The 21,165-nt window shown below is 45.7% G+C and overlaps 1 protein-coding gene across 5 annotated transcripts in view; it reads right to left on the reverse strand.

Moving 5' to 3' along the window:
• The window catches only part of PIAS1 (protein inhibitor of activated STAT 1), a 97,417-nt gene that overhangs the window by 40,001 nt on the left and 36,251 nt on the right, over positions 1-21,165 (reverse strand). For all 5 annotated transcript variants that reach the window (XM_077263245.1, XM_077263247.1, XM_077263243.1 and 2 more), the window contains one exon: positions 11,333-11,777. In XM_077263245.1, coding sequence (XP_077119360.1) covers positions 11,333-11,777 — 445 coding nt within the window. The remainder of the gene's footprint in view (positions 1-11,332; positions 11,778-21,165) is intronic.

Raw genomic sequence — 21,165 nt, forward strand, 5'->3', positions numbered from 1 at the left:
GGGCAGTGAGAATCCGGAATTCCTTGCCTGAGGAGGTGGTGATGGCGAACTCAGTCGAGGGGTTCAAGAGAGGCCTGGATGTCTTCCTGGAGCAGAACAATATTGTATCATACAATTATTAGGATCATTAGAAGGACGTAGATCTGGGGATTTATTCTGATGGAATACCGGCTGAGCAAATGTCTTTTCGGCCTTGCTAACTATGTTACTATGTAATAATATTCAGCACAAACTAGATTCCTCCCACACACACACACACTTTTGTTTCTTTGTTGAACTAGCAAAGCTTTAGATGGATGTTTATGTGAAACCTCAGCACAGTATCCCTCATGGACAAAACTATAATACAGTACTATATACAATGACATTTAACCTCTCACTATCCAGCTGTTCAACCCCAGCATGTCTCTAACCCTTGGCTTTTCCTTGCAGTCAGACTCCGAGGAACAATAGGTTAATGAACACTATATATACTAATAAGAATGTTACACATCGTAGTTTATATCTTTCACACTGACCAGATGCTGCGACATTTCTACACACTATGGTAGACAAATCAGACGCGTTTCATCGGATGTGTGTGTGTTTAGTGACTGGGGAGACCATCCTAGTAAAATACTTTTTCAATGCAATTTTGGGTGGTCTTCTCAAGGTTTCACATAACTGGAGCCAGATCCCAGAGAGGAAGTTGTTCCTGTGTAGAACTGAGCAGTCCTTCTCCAGCGAGTATAATCTGGAACTGAATAAACTGCACCAAGAAATCAGCGTCAGTCAGTACAACAGTGTAATATCTGAGAAAGCATTGTACATTACCTATAGACTGTGTGCTGGCAGTGTTGTGGCAGAGTTCATTTCTGTGTAAGAAAAGCATGGTTGGCTATATAGAAGGCACTTATTTCCAGTAACCATCCCCTTTTCTGAGCAATTTATGGGATTTAATGGCGAAATGCTTAATTTTTTTTTCTTTTTATTCCACTACATAACCCCTCACTTCCATATTAGCGGTAGACAAAAAGGTATATTAAGATTCAGCAAGATAAAAATCTAGTAAGAATTAAAAAAGCAAGGAAATACTCCTACATGATAGATCCATATTCTTATTCATAGGGGGCAATATAATAAAACACTAAAAAATAATAGCGGATCAGATATGATAATGTGACACTCACTTACAGCAATTACCATTCTCTTCGCTTTGCCACCATGAAGATCGTAACTGCAGACTGGTGAATCCTCACATCGCACGCATTGAGGAGTCTGATGTCAGGAACGGCGATCATGTTTCTGCAAGATTGTTCTATGCATACTGCCAGCCACATTCCAACTAGACTGTTTGCACCCATCTAGTCGGAGTGTGGCAGGGAGTATGCCGATCACATGAACCTTTTAAGTAAAAAATTGATTTTATAGTAAATAAACGAAGGTGAGCAGCCACACCAGACTCCGCAGCACGATTGGTGCAAGTGCAATTTCACATGTTTTTCTGATTTCACGGCAGCTTTCACTAACATAAAAAAGTGATGTTATTCATCTGCTTAAATGACTACTAGCAATCTCCAGCTTTTATGATTGTATGATAGGTCCTATGTGATAGATGGTGACTAAAAGCAACACTTCAGCAGTGCAGAAAGCAAAATCGATGGCAGGACCAGCTATAAATAGCAAGTCTCTTATTGTTTCGAAGGGTGAAAACAACATTGCAAAATACGCTGAAAGAAGTGACATGCTGCAGTTTGCAAAAATGCAGTAGTTTTCCACTTCAGTCAGAAAAAAAAAAAAATCTAAATGTGTGCATGAGATTTCAGAAATCTCAGACATTGCTGGCACTGTAAAAGGCAGTTTAAAATTTGCACACACAAAAAAAAAAAAACGCTGCAAAAACACAATGTGTGAACATAAGTGATGTTCCTGATCCATAGTGCGAAGCGCAGCACTGATGCCGCATAGAAGAAATGGCAGCATGGCTCCACTCTCCTCCAGGACTGTAGGAACACCAATTGGGCTGTGGATCCCGTTAGTGACGGGTGGCCGTAACTTACCACCTACATGTTATGACCCAATTACCAACAGGGTCACAGTACTAAACACAACGATTGGGGGTACATGTTATATTAAAGAATGGAATAAAAGCGAAGGCTAATGCAAAAATTGGTTATTGTATCTAAATTTCAATCAACTATCCAACATACGGTACCTTAAATGGGACAGTTTTCATCCAAAACAAAAAAAACTTATTGTCTACAGCCAAGCCATCAGATGCAATCGTATATGTTCCAACCCCATGGATAGAGATGAACACCTTGGTAACCTTAGAAAGACCTTTTTATAATCAGGGCTACCAACCAAGAACAAGTGAAAAACAGATTACAAGAGCCACCGGATATCGAGGAATCACCTGCTACATTACAAAGAAAATAACCAGGTACCTCTAGTGGGCATCTACAATCCAAATCTGGAGGTGCTAAGGGGAGCGGCATGGAAATTACAACCTTTACTACAAAAAGATGCCCGCTTACAATCCATTTTTTATTTTCTACTGGCTAACACGAGACAGACAGACAGACAGACAGACAGACAGACAGACAGACAGACAGACAGACAGACAGACAGACAGACAGACAGACAGACAGACAGACAGACAGACAGACAGAGATTTCCTGTATCATTTAGGCTTAGTTCAGACATCCATGTTGCACATACAAGTTAGTCATTTTCCACGGATAGTACACCAACCCATTATTATATATAGCCACCTATGGGGCTGTTCACATGTCCATGTTTTCTCAAGGACCATGTGTCCGTACATAACGTAGAGACCTCTGTTTAATGGGCAGCACTGATGAAAAATACAGAGCACACAGATGGCATCTACACTACAATGGAGGAGAAATTTAGCCATATATGAAAAACACAAGTACAGTACTTCTTTTTTGCACAAGTGTAAAAAAAACCCCCCCCCCCCAAAAAACCCCACAGAACTAAGGCTTTACTTGTATTGTTAAGTATGGCGCATCTATCAAGCAGACAGCGCCTGCAGGATGGACAGGTCACTATTTGAAAACCTGGAGCAGTTAAACCGCTCAGAAGACTGAACATATGAACAGCGAGTTGTTTTTACGCAGAAACACATTCATTCTTTTGAGAGATTTCTGAGTAATGTTTCCAGACAGATTCCACAGGACACAAGCTCAAAAATCTGCATGAAAGACGTGAGAACGTGGAATAGGATCCTGCATAACCCCTGAGCTCCATTAAATGACCCACATGAGTGAGGACTCTTCTAATGCAGTGTGATATATGGGCGCTACACCGTATAAAGAGTCCTGTAAAAGCAAAAAGTGATCAATCCTAGTTACTGAGCAGACGGCCAGCCATGGCTAGTAAGGAGGATCAGTGTGGAGAATAGGCTGGCACAGGGTCAGCGCACACTGATTGGTGTAAGCCGTTGTCTTGGAGACGGTGAAGTCCACCTCCCCCACAAGTGTCGGCTGTACCCTGGATATCCTCAGCTGTCACGTTATCATCAGTGGAGGAATGTTCTGTCTTCACAGCCTTCTAATCTATCCCAACACTGAAATAGTGCCCGATCCATGCCACCGCAGAGGAAGCCCTCATATACATGTGCCCATAGCACCACCAGGTATAGATCCGTTTCTTCGCACAGCCTTTATATATTACACAGCACTATACAATATATTCACTCTATCCACATCTTAAGCATCTTTTCTATTTTTGGCATAAACTGGATGATTGGATGTACATGTACAGGATTATTATTATTATTTTTTTTTAAAGTTGTTTCCCAAAGACTGCATGCTAAATATATGCTGAATAAATACACATTTTTCTTTGCTTTTTCCCCCATAAGTGAATAGTACACATGAAAATAAAAATTCATAAGATTCTATAAAACAAATCGGCTTCTTTCTCAAACGTTAGAAGTAACATCTGTGATCTCCTCTCTATTGTAATAATCAGTTTTCAGATTTCTAGAATGTAATAATTTTAGTTCTATAGCGCCAACATATTCCGAAGCACTTTACATTTTAAAATAAAAGTAGATTATTGCTTTCTGGAGAACGCCTAATGTCTGATGGATCACAGTGCACAAATAGTAAACTGACAGCCAAATTAACTAAAAAAAAAATATATATGATAAAATTATGTAATCGCCAGCACATTTCAACCCACCCGAAAAATAGATTGTGTATAAAACCCAGAAATCATCATAAATACAATCGTGAATGAATACTAACAAATATAATAAGGTTGTAACATAAAAATATCAGCAAGTAGATTAAAATTACCACTGTAGTAAATGATGTGCAAAAAAAAAAAAAACAAAAAAAAACAAACAAACAACTGAATAGTGACCAATATTGGAATGAAAATAGCAGGTTTAAGAACTAGAAAATAGTCCTGTTTCAGATGTGACCAACCACACTCCACTGAAGGTCTTTACACTGATTATATCAGCGGTTCTCAACCTGTGGGTTGTGACCCCTGCGGGGATTGAACGACCAAAACACAGGGGGTCGCCTAAAGCCATCGGAAAATACATATTTCCGATGGCTTTAGCCGTTGAGAAGCCGCGCTACCGTCTGCAGCAGCGCTATTCAGCTGGAACGCACACCGTTATGGACATGCGTTCCAAACTGAGTGCCTGCGCTCATGCGCATACGTGATTGCATCATCCGTCCGGGGCCTAAGGGGCGGGGGAAGGGGATGCTCCACAGTCCATAGCAGCGCACTGTGTGTCCGGCGCTTGCTGACATCAGTGGGCGGACGCCGCAAGCACCGGAGGACAGAAGCCTAGGAGGCGGAGAGCCAAGAAAGCCTGCTGGTGTAAAAAAAAAAAAAAAAGGTTAATGTAAAAACAGTACACACACCATACAAACAATGCTGTGTAAGGTGCTTTTTTCAATGCTCAAATTTTCAGTGCTCAATCTTTTGGACTCCCATTGATGAAAATAGGAGGCAAACAATTTTCAGCCCTAAATTTCCTGCATAGGAAAATGTAGTGTTAACGGGCCCTAAGGCTCCATTCACACTGAGGAATCTGCCAGCCAAATAGGCATTATTTTTTGGTATGGGGTCACTGCAACATCAGGAACTGTATTGCAGGGTCACGGCATTAGAAAGGTTGAACTATCTCCTCTGAACTATCTCCTACCCTGGAATAGCCACTGCACCCCTGAATCCCATGTACTTCTCTCCCTCTGTTCTAAGTGGTACGTTGCTTCTTTATCCCTGACTTTAATTCCTGTATCATTCTTAAAACTTTTCTGACTGCATATTGACATATCTGTGCTCCTCACACCTAGCCCGATCTTTTGATCTTATCCTGCCTCTGTCTTCATCTTTGGTAGTCAAATGTATTAACTGCAATCTGCTAATTGTCCCCTGCTGTGGACTTTCCTCCACCTCCTTCCTCCCCTCCCTGCCTCAGCTGGCTTCATTTCTTGGTCATTAGAATGGTATAAGTTGCATAGAGCGGGTCAGATTTGACTTTAGTCAGATGTGACATACTTTCAAGTGACATATTTTAAGTGTATCTTCTGAAACATACCAGAAATAGTCCAGAAATCGGCCAGACTAAGACTAATCCCTGTATTCCTACTTTACTTGCCTTTTTCTCCCCTGCTCTTTAACCATGCTCACATTTCCCACACCGGTTTTTGCTCCACTAATCCTCACTCTCCTCCACTAACCCCATACCCTCGCACCCTCAAACCACATAACTATCTCCCCTCTCTTACCCCCCAGCCTCATTCATCACTAATCCTCCCCCTAGCCTTCTCACACTATGAGAAACTATCGCAACCCCTCACACTTAAAATCTGTGCCACTGACCCCCACCCCCCTGCTTCCTCTCCCTGGGGCACTTTGGAATGCCCGCTCTATATGCAACAAGCTCCACATGGTCCATGATCTCTTTACTTCCCGCAACCTTTCCTTCCTGGCCCTCACTGAGACCTGGCTGACACCCGATGACACGGCCTCGCCTGCAGCACTGAGTTACGGTGGCCTCCAATTTACAGACATGGTGGAGGAGTGGGTATCCTTTCTAAAAACTGTTTTTTCAACCATATCCAACCCCCACCCTCCCTTATCCTCCCTTCTTTTGAGGTTCACTGTCCGTATCTATGCTCCCTCCAATCTCCAAATGGCTGTCATATACCGACCACCGGGCTCAGCCACTGCCTTCATAAACCAATTCTCCATCTGGCTCCTTCACTTTCTCTCCGCTGACATCCCCACCGACATCCCCACCATCATCATGGGTGACTTTAATATCCCTAATGACACCCACCAGCCTCCAAGCTCCTGGCCCTTACTTCATCCTTTGGACTCACCCAGTGGTCCTCCACAGCCACCCACACAGACGGACATACACTAGACCTCATCTTCACCCGACTCTGTTCCTTATCTAATCTCGCAACCTCTCCCTTCCCCCTATCTGACCACCATCTACTCACCTTCTCATCCTTGTCCTCCTCACCTGCCTCCTATGTCCAGCCATTACCACATGCACGCAGAAACCTCGCACATCTAGACCTTCACAGACTCTCTCCTACCCCTGTCCTCCATATCTTCACTCCACAACACGGACAGCGCCACCGCATTCTATAACTCCACTCTCACATCAGCCATAGACTCAGTCGCCCCTCTCATGCATGGCAAAGTGCGACGAACCAATAGGCAACCTTGGCATAACAACCTCACAAAAAAAACTTAGACAAGCATCCAGGGTTGCAGAGCGACATTGGAAGAAAACACGCCTGCTAGACGACTTCACTGCTTTCAAACAAGCTACATTTGAATTCAAATTAGCCCTCACCTCCGCTAAACAGACCTATTTCACTAACTTGTATCTTCACTATCCTACAACCCAAAACAACTGTTCAGCACATTTAACTCCCTCCTCCGCACACCACTGCCACCCCCAACTCCCCTCATCTCCTCCGAGGACTTTGCCACCTACTTCAAAAACAAGATCGACCAAACAAGGCAAACCTTAACTGTTCCACGTCCCCAACCACTCCATATACCAGACCTCTGCCCTTCCCCAATAACCTCCCTCTCCAACATCACTGAAGGAGAGCTTACTCACCTCTTCTCCAAATCACACCTCATCACCTGTGCACTTGACCCCATCCCCTCCCACTTGCTCCCCAACCTCACTAACATGCTCATTCCAGTCCTAACACATCTCTTCAACCTATCGCCATCTTCTGGTACCTTCCCCTCTGCCTTCAAACATGCTACCATCACACCCATCCTCAAAAAAACTAATCTTGACCCAACTGCTATGCAAAGCTACCGCCCCATATCACTGCTCCCGTTTGCTTCAAAACTCCTTGAGCAGCATGTCCATGCTCAAATTTCCTCCCACCTCTCATCTAACTCTCTCCTTGACAACCTCCAATCTGGCTTCCGCCCCAACCACTCCACCGAAACTGCCCTGACAAAAATTACTAATGACTTACTCACAGGCAAAGCTAACAGACAGTTCTCCATCCTCCTCCTTGACCTGTCCTCTGCTTTTGACACAGTCGATCACTGCCTACTGCTACAGATTTTTTCTTCCCTTGGCATCAAAGAACTTGCCCTGTCCGGGATTGCCTCATACCTTTCCGGGATTGCCTCATACCTTTCCGACCGCACATTTAGTGTTTCCCACTCCCACACCACCTCCTCATCCCGCCCTCTCTCTGTTGGAGTCCCTCAAGGCTCTGTCCTAGGGCCCCTACTTTTTTCCATCTATACCCTTGGCCTAGGGCAACTCAAAGTCCCATGGCTTCCAGTACCACTTGTATGCGGACGACACTCAGATCTACCTCTCTGGCTCAGATGTCGCCTCTCTCCTGTCCAGAATGCCGGAGTTTCTGTCAGCCATATCCTCTTTCTTCACGTCTCACTTCCTAAAACTCAATGTAGACAAAACCGAACTCATCATCCTTCCCCCATCTCACGTATCCCCCCTACCTGATCTATCTATTATGGTTAACGGCATCACGTTCTGTCCCGCACCTGAAATCCGCTGCCTTGGGGTAACTCTCGACTCTGCCTTGTCCTTCAAACCGCACGTTCAAACTCTTGCCACCTCCAACTCAAAAATATTGCCAGAATCCGTCCCTTCCTCACCCCACAATCTACTAAGACTCTTGTGCATGCCCTTATCTCCCACCTCGACTACTGCAACACCCTCCTCTGTGGCCTCCCCGCTAACTCTCTTGCACCGCTCCAGTCTGTCCTCAACTCTGCTGCCCGGCTAATCCACCTCTCTCCTCACTACTCCCCTGCTTCTCCCCTTTGCAAATCCCTCCACTGGCTCCCAATTCCCCAACGAATCCAGTTCAAACTACTAACACTGATCTACAAAGCCATCCACAACCTGTCCCCTCCCTATATCTCTGAACTAATCTCCCAATACCTTCCCTCACGTAATCTCCGATCCTCCCAAGACCTCCTACTCTTCACCACACTTATTCGCTCCTCACACAACCGCCTCCAAGATTTCTCCCGAATATCCCCCATCCTCTGGAATTCCATGCCTCAACACGTCCGACTATCCACCACCCTCGGATCCTTCAGACGGAACCTGAAAACCCATCTCTTCAAGAAAGCCTACAGCCTGCAATAACCATTCTGCTGCCTCGCCATCGCCAGAGCAGCCGCCTCACCACCGCCAGAGCTGCTGCACCTCCGACCTTCTGTCTCTTCCCCACTATCCCATAGAATGTAAGTCCGCAAGGACAGGGTCCTCTCCTCTCTGTACCAGTCTGTCACTGTAAACGATATTTATAACCCCTTTCTCATGTACAGCACCATGGAATTAATGGTGCTAAATAAATAATAATAATAATAATAAGCTGAGAACCACTTGTTTATATGATGGCAATTCAGCTGAAGACAACGTGGAGTTAATAAGAGAAAATAGCAGCCACACCACAATATTATACATCACCATGCAATAGAAAAATCCTGGCAGTCCAAGATGTTCAGACGGTCCCAACAATCCACAACGGGCTTCAAAAAGTTCTCATTGTTTGTTCAAAATGGAAGCGGCGTCCGTTCTCTGAACACCAGGATCAGGCGCTCGCCTGCTGCAATTGAGGGGAGATGTTCTCCAACAAAATCCAGGTAGATATTATATCCCAATTTTATTTGGCATCAGCAATAAGTGTACAACATTGTATCTTTGAAATCATCTGGCAGTAAGTTACATTAAAACAATTCACCAGATTGTGTTTCAAAAACCTACTAGGTCTCTTTCAATAAGAGATTTCACCAATATTAGAAAGTTTATTTTCAGGTGTACCATGGATTCATGAAAAAAAAAAAATTTTTGGGAGGGAGGATGAACAGAACAATTCATCTTTTGCAGTGTTTAAGGGTGCATGTCCACTGTCCGGATTAGCTGCGGATTGGATGTTCTGTACAACAGCAGTGTCCAGATGTTACAGCATAGTGGACGGGATTTTATGAAATCCCGTCTCCACTATGTGTGAACACGCACCCGGCGGCCCTGCGTTTACAGACATACGGTGCGTTTTTAGAACGCAGCATGTCCATTTACCTTGCGGCGACACTGCGTCGCCGCAAGGTAAATCACATGGTCCTATGTATAGGGTGCGGAGACTCCGGATATGTGCAATGAACACATCCGGAATCACCGCGCGTATAGATGGAAGCGGCGCTATGGGCGGAGTGAGCTTTCCGCTCCGTCCAAAGCGCCGGCAATCCGGAACGTGGGACCTTACCCTAAGAGTTTCTTTTTAATTACAGAAGAATCTGTAGGCTGTGCGCCCACGTTCCAGATTTTTAGCGTAAGCGTTTTTCCACTGCGGAAAAGCTTAATAAACGCTTACATAAAGCCTCCCATTATTTTAATGCATTGAGCAATTTTTGTGCCCATGCTGCCTTTTCTTCTACAGAAGAAAATCATTGTGGGAAAAAAAGCAGCATGTTCATTAATTTTGCGGAAAATAGGTGGTTTTGCCGCTATAGAATTGTATTTGGACCATTGGAGAAAAAAAAACGCTAAAAATCCGCAAAAAAAAAAAAAAAAAATGCAAGCGGATTTCCTGCGAAGGGAGTCTGGATTTCATCAGGAAAATTCTGCATACTTTCTGCTACTTTTGACACCATCTGGTCTTCAATACAGTTTCCACAAATCATCATTAGCACGAGGCACAGAAAGGGTCACCATAGTGGGTCACATACAGGTGCCAGAACCAGAGTTTGTGGGTCTGTATTGGGCTGTGTGACACCAACACATCAATTCAGCTCAAGTGCAGGTAAAAGTGATACAGCGCCCTGATACTCCCCCAAATCTGAAACTAGTTCAATACTATGGCCTTTCAAAACAGCCGCTGCTTTGTGGGATCTGGACGCCTTTCCATCCAAAACTCTCTCAAAGAAAAAAAAAAATGTAATCACATTGTATGAATCATGACTGAATTTAGGAGGATTCTTACAGCTCCCCACAGATCTGTTTAGTAAGTATTTGAATCACCCATGATATAGCCATTCCGACCCGCCTTCCTAAAACTGTGCACTGCTGTTCCTCTGTTCCTCCCTCCAGGAATTAGAAATAAACTGACATCTGTGCGCTTCTATTCTCATTGATAACACTGCACACTCAGCACTGAAGTCACGTTTAGACTGCTTTCACACTAGCGTCGGTACGGGCCCGTCGCGCTGCGTCGGCCCGACGTACCGACGCATACTGTGAAAAAAATGCCCGACGTGGGCAGCGGAAGCAGTCTTAGGACGCATCCGCTGCCCCATTGCAAGGTCCGGTGAGGAGGGGGCGGAGTTTCGGTCGCGCATGCGCGGTAGAAAATTGCGGTCTCGACGCACAAAAAAAGTTACATGTAACTTTGTGGCGGCGGTGCACCAAAACACGACGCAAACGTTGCACGATACGTGGCAATACGTCGGTGATGTAAGTCTAAGGGGACAAAAACGACGCATTGCAACACTCGGCCGAAAAACGCTAGTGTGAAAGTAGCCTTAGTTTTACTGTTCCTTTTTCTGTCAATATATTCACAAAAATGGCACACTTACTGCCACGTCGTTCTCTACCAGGATGGGCATCAGCAAGCAGTCTCAGCAAGTTGTATGGGGGTTGGCGCACCAACATTCAGATAAGCACATCTATCAGATATTTATGGAACATCTTACAGGAGTAACCCTATAACCAATTATGAAAACCTTGTTTGCATGCACTCCTCATGACAGATGCCCTTTAAATCGGTTACAGTCATTAGTAATTGGATGACAAACAACTCGTTATGAGACTCATTAGATGAAACACACTCACCTAAACTTGTGGGCTTTATGAGTTCATCCAGCAGGTCATAAAAGGGCAGTTTCTGCAGTTTGATGTCTGGATGTACAGGGTGGAGGTTGGATGTGAGGTGTGGGAGATCCAGTTCATGTTTGGGCCCAAGGAGGGAGACTGGAAGTAGCGGGGAAGAAGCTGGGTGACTGTCATATGAAAGCTGAGGAATGGAGGATGGCGACAGGTTGCTTGGCATGGTGCTGGAGTGCACACTGGGTAAAGAAAAGTCTGCGGGTGTGAGGATTTTTAGTGGAAATCTCCGCCGGTACAGCTCCTTGATTTTCATTTGTACAGCTGGACTGCAGCCGGCCTTTAACAAGTGCAGAGCTTTAGTCAAAAGTTCGTGTTTGCGACCGTGCTTGTTGCGTCCTGCGTATCCCAAGAGTACTTGCAGCTCAGAAACACGAAGACTCATAACCATTTGCTAGAACAGGAAGACAGAAGAAATCAGTTACCATCATGATTAGTTAACAGCTCAAATATCAAAAATACAATTTCTGAAGTCTTGCCAAATCTAAGAACAAAAAAATTAAAAATTATCTTGAGAGCTTATTGTAAATGAAAACAGACATTACCAGTGAGAGACATGTAATAACTGACAGTCTGCTCTCCACATCAACATATCTCACACTGATAACGACCCCTTTCATTTACAATAAGCTCTGGGAGATGTGTGTCCGGCTATTAGATAAAAACCGCTCATTTACATATTTAAAAAAAAAAAAGTCTCTGGAATAAAATATTGATATCTGCAATCCAATGTACACACGTGGTCAAAATTGTTGGTACCCCTCGTTTAATGACAGAAAAACCCACAAATGGTCACAGACATAACTTGAATCTGACAAAAGTAATAAATAAAAGATCTATGAAAATGAACAAATGAAAGTCTGACATTGCTTTTCAACCATGCTTCCACAGAATTAAAAAAAATAAACAAATAAAGCTCATGAAATAGGCCTGGACAGAAATGATGGTACCCTTGAAAATAATGTGACAAAAGGGACATGTTAAATCAAGATGTGTCCACTAACTAGCATCACAGGTGTCTACAATCTTGGAATCAGTGAGTGGGCCTGTATATAGGGCTACAGATACTCACTGTGCTGTTTGGTGACATGGTGCGTATCACATCAACATGGACCAGAGGAAGCCAAGGAAAGAGTTGTCTCAGGAGATTAGAAAGAAAATTATAGACAAACATGTTAAAGGTAAAAGTTATAAGACCATCTCCAAGCAGCTTGATGTTCCTGTGACTACAGTTGCACATATTATTCAGAAATGTAAGATCCATGGGACTGTAGCCAACCTCACTGGACGTGGCCACAGGAGGAAAATTGATGACAAATCAAAGAGACGGATAATACGAATGGCAACAAGAGAGTCCAGAAAAACTTCTAAATAGATTAAAGGTGAACTTCAAGCTCAAGGAACATGTGTCAGATCGCACCATCCGTCGTTGTATGAGCCAAAGTGGACTTCATGGGAGACGACCAAGGAGGACACCATTGTTTGGGGGGGGGGGGGGGGGGGGGGGGGGGAGGGGGAACCTTTTTGGCAAGGCACATCAGCTCTATGTTTACAGATGAAAAAATGAAGGATATCAAGAAGAAAAAATGAAGGATATCAAGAAGAAACACTGTCCCTACTGTGAAACATGGAGGAGGCTCTGTTATGTTCTGGGGCTGCTTCTGGCACAGGGTGTCTAGAATCTGTGCAGGGTACAATGAAATCTCAAGACTATGAAAGGATTCTAGAGGAATGTGCTGCCCAGTGTCAAAGCTTTGTCTCTGTCGCAGGTCATGGGTCTTGCAACATGATAATGCCCCAAAACACACAAGAATAGCCAAAAGGAAAACATTGGACTATTCTGAAGAGGCCTTCTATGAGCACTGCCCTAAATTCTATTGAGCATTTTTGGAAAGAGCTGAAACATGCCGTCTGGAGAAGGCAACCTTCAAACATGAGACAACTGGAGCAGTTCGCTCTTGAGGAGTGGGCCAAAATACCTGTAGAGAGGTGCTGAAATCTCATTGAGTTACAGGAATCGTTTGATTACAGTGATTGCCTCAAAAGGTTGTGCAACAAAATATTAAGTTAAGGGTACCATCATTTCTGTCCAGGCCCATTCACGAGTTATTTTTTAAGGCTGTGTGCACACGTTGCTGATTTTTTGCGTTTTTTTCGCGATAAAAACCGCAAAAAAAAAAAACAGTGTACAATATGCATCCCATCATTTAGAATGAATTCCGCAATTTTTTCCGCAAAAAAAAAACGCATCGCAGTAAAAAACGCAGCATGTTCATTAATTTTGCCGGGATTTTTTTGCGAATTTCCCACTATAAAATGCATTGGGAAATGTCCGGAAAAAAACGCAGCAAAAACGCCTGCAGATTTCTTGCAGAAAATTTCAGGTTCTTCTCAGGAATTTTCTGCAAGAAATCCTGAACGTGTGTGTAACGGGATATTTACTGTGGGAATTACAAAGGTGGGGGAGGTCAGAAGGGGGATATCTTGTCTCCTCTGCCCAGGGGCGCAGCCTGTGGGCTGATGCATTAGGGACATGCATCTCATATGGAACCTATTATATATACACAAATAACTGCACAACATATTCTGGGTGCTGGGGGGTTCTGTAACACGACTCCCCCTTTCAGCGACGCGATCGGCATACACAGTCTGATCCTTAACGGATCGGTTTGGGGATGACCGAAGTTTATGGGGTTGGTACAAGTTCCGTTTGTCGACTTAGTCCATCGGCGTTACCGTTTTGTTTGCCGGGTCTGTAGTGGATGGTGAAGTCCAGAGGTTGTAGGGCTAAGCTCCACCGCAGTAATCTGGCGTTGTCTCCGGAGACCAGATTAAGCCAGACTAGGGGATTATGGTCCGTTAGGAGGGAAAACTGTCGTCCATACAAATATGGTTGCAACTTTTTGAGTGCCCATACTACCGCCAGGCACTCCTTCTCGATGGCCACATAGCTTACTTCACGGGGCAGTAGTTTCCGACTCAGGTAAGCTACTGGGTGTTTTTGGCCGGTCCGGCCCGACTTGGCTCAGTACTGCCCCCAATCCAAACATAGAAGCGTCTGTGTGAACAAGGAAACGTTTAGTTGGATCGGGTGCGGCCAATACAGGGGTATTGGTGAGGGCGTCCTTTAGCTGGCGGAAGGCTTCCTCACACTCTGGGGTCCAGGTTACCTGGCGGGGTTGATTCTTACGGGTCAGATCAGTGAGGCGCTTGGCTACGCTGCTGTAATTGGGGACGAATTTCCTGTAATACCCCGCTGTCCCTAGAAACGCCATGACCTGGGTTTTAGTGCGTGGGGTGGGCCATTTGGCTATGGACTCAATCTTGGCTGGTTCTGGTCGCTGTTTCCCACTTCATGTCCTAAATACTGAACCTCCGCTTTGCCCACGTGACACTTGTTTGGGTTCAGGGTGATTCCGGCCTTGTGGATCCTGTCTAATACTGTCTCTAGGTGATTTAGATGCTCTTCCCATGTCGCGCTGTAGATGGCGATGTCATCCAGGTAGGCACACGCATAGTCCTGGAGACCATCCAGAAGCCGGTCAGCCAGCGTCTGGAAGGTCGCTGGGGCATTCATCCCGAATGGCATAACTCGAAACTGGAATAAGCCGAACGGGGTGACAAATGCAGACTTCGGAATAGCGTCAGGACTAAGGGGAATCTGCCAGTAGCCTTTGCATAGATCGATGGTGGTCAAATACTTTGCCCCCGCCAGCCGGTCTAACAGCTCATCTACGCGTGGCATGGGATACGCATCCGTCACCGTTTTCTCATTGAGACTGCGATAGTCTACACAAAACCGTGTAGTCCCATCCTTCTTGGGCACTAACAATACAGGGGATGCCCAGGGACTATCTGATTCTTCAATGACCCTTAAACGCAACATCTCTCGTATCTCTAGTCGCATCCCTTCTCTTACAGACTCAGGGACACGGAAGGGGGGGGGTTGTCTCAGGGGGGTCTGATCCTGGGTCTCAACCTTGTGTTGTGCCAGGTGGGTGTACCCCGGTCTCCCTGAAAACATCCTCTGTTGCTGCCTCAACAACGCCTCTGCCTGCTGTCTCTCCTGGGGACCTAGGTCTTCACCCCAGTGTACCTGGTCCCATGTTTTAGACTGAGTCCTCTCCCCTAAGACATCAGGCAAGGGGAGTCCGGCTACATCCTCTGCTTCAGGTGCACAGATAGCCACTACCTCTTCAGGGTGCTCCCGGTAGGGCTTCAGCATGTTCACGTGGAACATGCGGATAACCCTGGGGTCGTCACAATCGGCGACATTATAGGTGGTGTCGGCTATTTTCCCCCCACTACCTGGTAGGGCCCCTGCCATGCAATTTGGAACTTATTCTGCCTAGTGGGTTCTAACACCAGGACATTCTGTCCTATCTCAAAAGGTGCGTTCTCTGGCCCTCCGATCGTACCATACACGCTGGCGCCGTTGGGCCACCTGCAGGTTCCCACGTACAGCCTGGGTCAGCTCCTGTAGGCAGTCCCGGAATTTCAGCACATAGGGTACAATAGGTACCCCTTCTATGGTGCCCTCCCCTTCCCAGTGTTCTAGCACCAAGTCTAGGGGTCCCCTTACCCGTCTCCCAGTTCGAACGGGGAGAACCCCGTGGATTCTTAGGGCACCTCCCGATAGGCAAACAGGAGGTGAGGCAAGAATTTTTCTCAGTCCCTGTAGGTCCTCGTAAAAGTCCCAATGAGTTTTAACATCCCGTTAAAGCGTTCACACAACCCATTGGTTTGCGGGTGGTAAGGGGCGCTTCTAATGGACTTTACGCCGCACAGCTTCCACAGTTGGTTGGTCACCTCTGCTGTAAACTGGGTACCCTGGTCCAAGATAATCTCCCAGGGAAATCAAGCCCGTGAGAAAACCTGGTGCAGGGCAGCCGCCACCGTCTCTGCCAGTATGTTAGGTAACGCAACCGCCTCTGGATACCGTGTGGCATAATCTACCACTGTCAATATATACCTTTTCCCTGACGGACTGGGTTTGGCTAACGGCCCTATCAGATCGACCGCTACTCGGCTAAATGGTTCCTCCACAATGGGGAGGGGGCGTAATTTGGCCTTGCATCGATCTCCCCTCTTGCCAATGCGCTGACAACTGTCACAGGTCTGGCAGTACTGACGAACATCATAGGTTACCCCCGGCCAAAAGAAGTTGTGTGTCAGACGATGCCTGTTACGACTTACGCCGAAGTGCCCGGCCAAGGGTATATCATGAGAGATTCGCAGTAACTCCTGCCTATACTTCTTGGGAACTACCAGCTGTCGTTTTGTAGTGGGGCTCGTCCCTGTATGGTGCTGCTCTGATCCGGTAGAGGAGTCCCTGCTTCCATATAAACTGTTCTCCTTCCAGTACCCCTCTCCCCTCCTGTGCCTTCCCACGATATCCCTCCAATGAAGGATCCTCAAGTAACTCCCTCAAATTCATCTGGGGTGGCCCAAGAAATGTGTCTGGCTATGGGAATACGTGTAGGGCTGGGATGTCTTACCTGGGCCTCCTCTAAGTGATTAAGCCTCCGCAGCTCGAGCTTGTCTCCAGGTGGTCACAGGATATGTCTCAGCCAGAGGGGCAACCGAGAAGGCAGACAACATGGGCCCCAAGTCATTTCCCAGCAAGACGTCTGCAGGCAAGTCCTCCATCAAGCCGACCTCAACAAGGCCATCCCCGACTCCCCAGTTCAGGTGAATCCTGGCAGTGGGCAGTCGATGTATGGCTCCCCCTGTTACACGGACTGCCACTGTCCGGTCCGTCTTCTCTTGGTCCTGGACGAGATGAGGCTTCACAAGGGTCAAAGATGGTCCAGAATCTTAGTCCCTGCATGCGTTTCCCACTAACCCACACGACCTGTCTATGCTGTTGTCGATTATCTGCCCGGGCTGCCTGCATGGGGTCTACTTCATGCAGCACTTCCTCCATTTCTTCCACCCCTTGGTTAGTTGTAGCCCCCAATGCCGGGTCAGCTTCGCCTTGGTAGCAGTGTACAGCGGCCCGGCTGAAGGTAGCTGTTCCCGCCTTTGGCCACTGGGTATGCTGAGTCCGGTTGGGACATTGTCTTTGCAGGTGGCCCAGCTGACAGCAGGTGTGGCATCGCGCCCCAGGGGAACTGTGGTAGGCCAGGTTTCTAGCTGGTCCCCCTACAATCTTCGGTGGTTTGGGGCCCTCCAGGTCCATGGGCGGACCCTTAGTGACCATCTTTGATCCAGACAACTGAGGCCTCCTGCCGTCATGATGTTCATCGGCCAGACGAGCGGCTTCCTCAAGAGTCATTGGCAGCCTGTCCCGAAGCCATTCCTGTGTCTTGGGGGTTAGTCCATTAAAGAATCGTTCTAACAAGAAGAGCTGGAGGACGTCCTCCTTAGTGGTTGCTTGGCTCCCTTGTACCCACTGTAGCAGTGACCGCCGTAATTTACAGGCCCATTCAGCGTGGGTATCGGTTACCCGTTTTATAAGTCCGCGGAACTTTTGGCGGTATGCCTCTGGTGTCAGCGCATACCGGGCCAAGATCACTTCTTTGATCCGCTCATAGTTCATACAGTCCTCATCAGGTACCGTGCGATAGGCGTCCGCTGCCCGGCCGGTCAGCTTCCTGGCCAGAATCTGAACCCGTTCCTCCGGCTTCACTTGATGAAGGGCATACTGCCGCTCAAAGTCCTGCAGAAAGCCATCAATGTCTTCCTCTGCCTCCCCCAACTGTCGGAAGGCATTATACTGGATCTTTTTGTGGCTTACTGTTGAAGGTACCTGGTCGGAGGCCAGAGCTCCCCATGCTCGCTGACTCTCCGCTCTGCCATCTCCATCTTTGTTAGCTCTATTCTGGTCCGCTCGGCCATCTTTTCCTTCAGATCAGTACGCACATCAGCCATCACCTCTCGTATGATCTCTACTGCAGGGTTTGGGCCATAGAACGCCAGTCTGTTCTTTACCTCCCTCTGGAATTCAGTCTCCTCCACGTTCAGATTGGGGGGGCTGCACTGTCGTGTTCCATGATGGCTGCTATCAAATCCGCTTTTGTTTTGTTGCTGGCGATTAACCCTCAGGCTTCCACCAGATCTTTTATTGTAGTCCTCTAACTTCTGGTAGTTGTTTTCCATTCATTCCTTTCCTCCTGTAGAAGGGGTATCAGATCCCGCTGTCTGCCACCAGTGTAACAGGGTCTACCAAGCTGGAGTACCTCTTTCAGTACCACCCCGTGTTTCAGGAGGTCCACTTTGCTTTGGCTGGAGTCTGAATGAAGGACGCTGGCTGGAATTCCTGGATTACATGAGAGCATATAAAAAGCTGACTGCTTCTCCACGTATTTCCAGTCTCTCACACTTTATTCACAGAACACAGAAAATATATCACAGATACAGAGGGCAGGCCCATTCAAAAGCGGCAGGCCAGACATACATTACAATAGCCGCAGGTGGCCGGAGCCTGCTGATATTTACTGTGGGAATTACAAAGGTGGGGAGGTCAGAAGGGGGATATCTTGTCTCCTCTGCCCAGGGGCGCAGCCTGTGGGCTGATGCATTAGGGACATGCATCTCACATGGAACCTATTATATATACAAATAACTGCATAACATATTCTGGGTGCTGGGGGGGGGGTTCTGTAACAGTGTGCACATAGCCTTAAAAGATTCTGTGGAATCATGGTAGACAATATCTGACTTTTATTTGTTCATTGCCATAGACTTTTTAGTTATTACTTTTGTCAGATTCAAGTTATTTCCGTGACCATTGTGGGTTTTTCATGCATTAAACGAGGGGTACCAACAATTTTGACCATGTGTGTTTAATTTGATTCAGCTTTGTACGACTTGCGTGCCTACATAGACTTAAGAGGTTCACCCTATTGGCAGATTCCCTTTAAACAAAGATACGGGTTTTACAATTACAGCGATGCTGTTGGGGGTTTGCAATGTCAAATATCCCGGCACAATGAACGTAGACAAGGGCCCCTAGTCACGGAGTAGTGAGCTACTATAGAGCCCCGTCTGTCCAGCATGCATCTGTTTAAAGTATTTTTTTTTATCAACTATACATGAAAGAACAACAGACTGCACTATCCTATACAATGGTCATCTGCAAAAAAAAAAAAAAAATAAACACATTTTCCTTTACATTGTTTTCAATAAAATATAATCCTCTACTGTACGGCTATGTATCTGAATACTCCCAATGTATAGCTGCGAAGTGGTGTGTATAATACAACATAACCATACTGCAGTACATTACCATGTAGAAGACTTGTTAGTCTGACAAATTTTATCTGAACAGCTGAATGGAGCAGTTTCTAAACTACATGTATGGATTACTGCAGGGTTCATTCACATAAATGTGATAGTGTATTATCAGAGCATGCTCGGGTCCTAACAGTGTCTTCGGTGTGCTCGAAAAATATGCTCGAGTCTCGTGGCTGCTCGACAGCCACAACACATGCAGCCGCAGGGACTCAAACATTTTTGGAGCACGCCGACGACACTGTTAGAACACGAGCATGCTCAGATAATACCTTACCCGAGGACATTTGCTGGTAAACATCCCCATACAGAGAACAACCCAGAATTCTGTTTCCCAACATAACATGCAGGTGGCTACAAATCAGTTTAATATACGGTAGATATTGTATGTGGTAGTCAGTGATGGGCGACCGCAAACAGTAAAATTAGGGGGTCTGTACCAAACATTTGGTGTCCGTGCACAGGCCCAAAACACTGACTACTCCAGGAAGTAGAGCAGTGGCGTCGATTCTGGTGGCGTCAAAGTCAGTATAAAATGGACCGGCAATATATAATAAATTGTGTACAGTAGCACAATGCAGTATGCACTGTAAATGTCTTCATAAGACTTTAAGAAAGTTATGAAATGGCCTATAAATGTCTGTTCTGTTCCTCATCTAAGGATCTTGGCTGTTAGTTGAGATGAATATGTGCTGCACTTGCAGTAGTAAAGCTCCTCTACAGATCACAGCAAAAAGGCACCGATAAGGAATGCCTGTAGCCCTGGACTCATCTCAAGAACTGCTAGAGTGAACAGGAAAACAGGATTAAGACAAACTTACAGCATCTAAACTTCCAATATACTGGACTATGGTTTTATGCACAGTTTTCTCTGTATGTTTCATGATTTAGTTTGAGTTTCCTCTGAGCTCATGTTTGGAGAGGTTAGTTGATCTGATGTTCATGTTATTAGCTCTTCTTGCAGTTTCAGTTTCTTTCTGGGGTATGATTCAGCACAATCTTGCTCCCTCCTCCCATGTCATAGACTGAAGCATCATGATGTGAAACATTTACTGAGCTGTACCCTGAGAAACGCCCGAGATTGAAAGTTCAGAGTAAAGCTATTTAATAACATATTACAAACTTTGCTTAAATCATTAATACAGATGATGACAAAGTTTGTTTTATTTTTATCCCCAAAAAATTTTTATTGGACAATTTGTTTGAGAGCGAATTTATGATTACAAAATGCCCAAGAAGCTTTCTTTCTATTAGGTCAGCTGTATTTGAACATTTCACACTAACTCAAGATACAAAATACTTTGTGTCAGTGTATGACAGATGAAAAATGCTGAGAGCTTAAAATCAGTGCATACTCAGGCAGTGATTAAAATGCTCCTACAAGAGCTTCCAATCTAGAAAGACATTTACAACCCTTAGGGTATGTGCACACGTCAGGATTTCTTGCAGAAATTTCCTGAAGAAAACCGGAAATTTTCTGCAAGAAATCCGCACATTTTTTTTGCGTTTTTTTTCCCTTTTTTTTTTTTTTTAGCATTTTGCAAGCG

Source organism: Ranitomeya variabilis, chromosome 5 (genome assembly GCF_051348905.1).
Source record: "Ranitomeya variabilis isolate aRanVar5 chromosome 5, aRanVar5.hap1, whole genome shotgun sequence".
Taxonomy (NCBI): Eukaryota; Metazoa; Chordata; class Amphibia; order Anura; family Dendrobatidae; genus Ranitomeya; species Ranitomeya variabilis.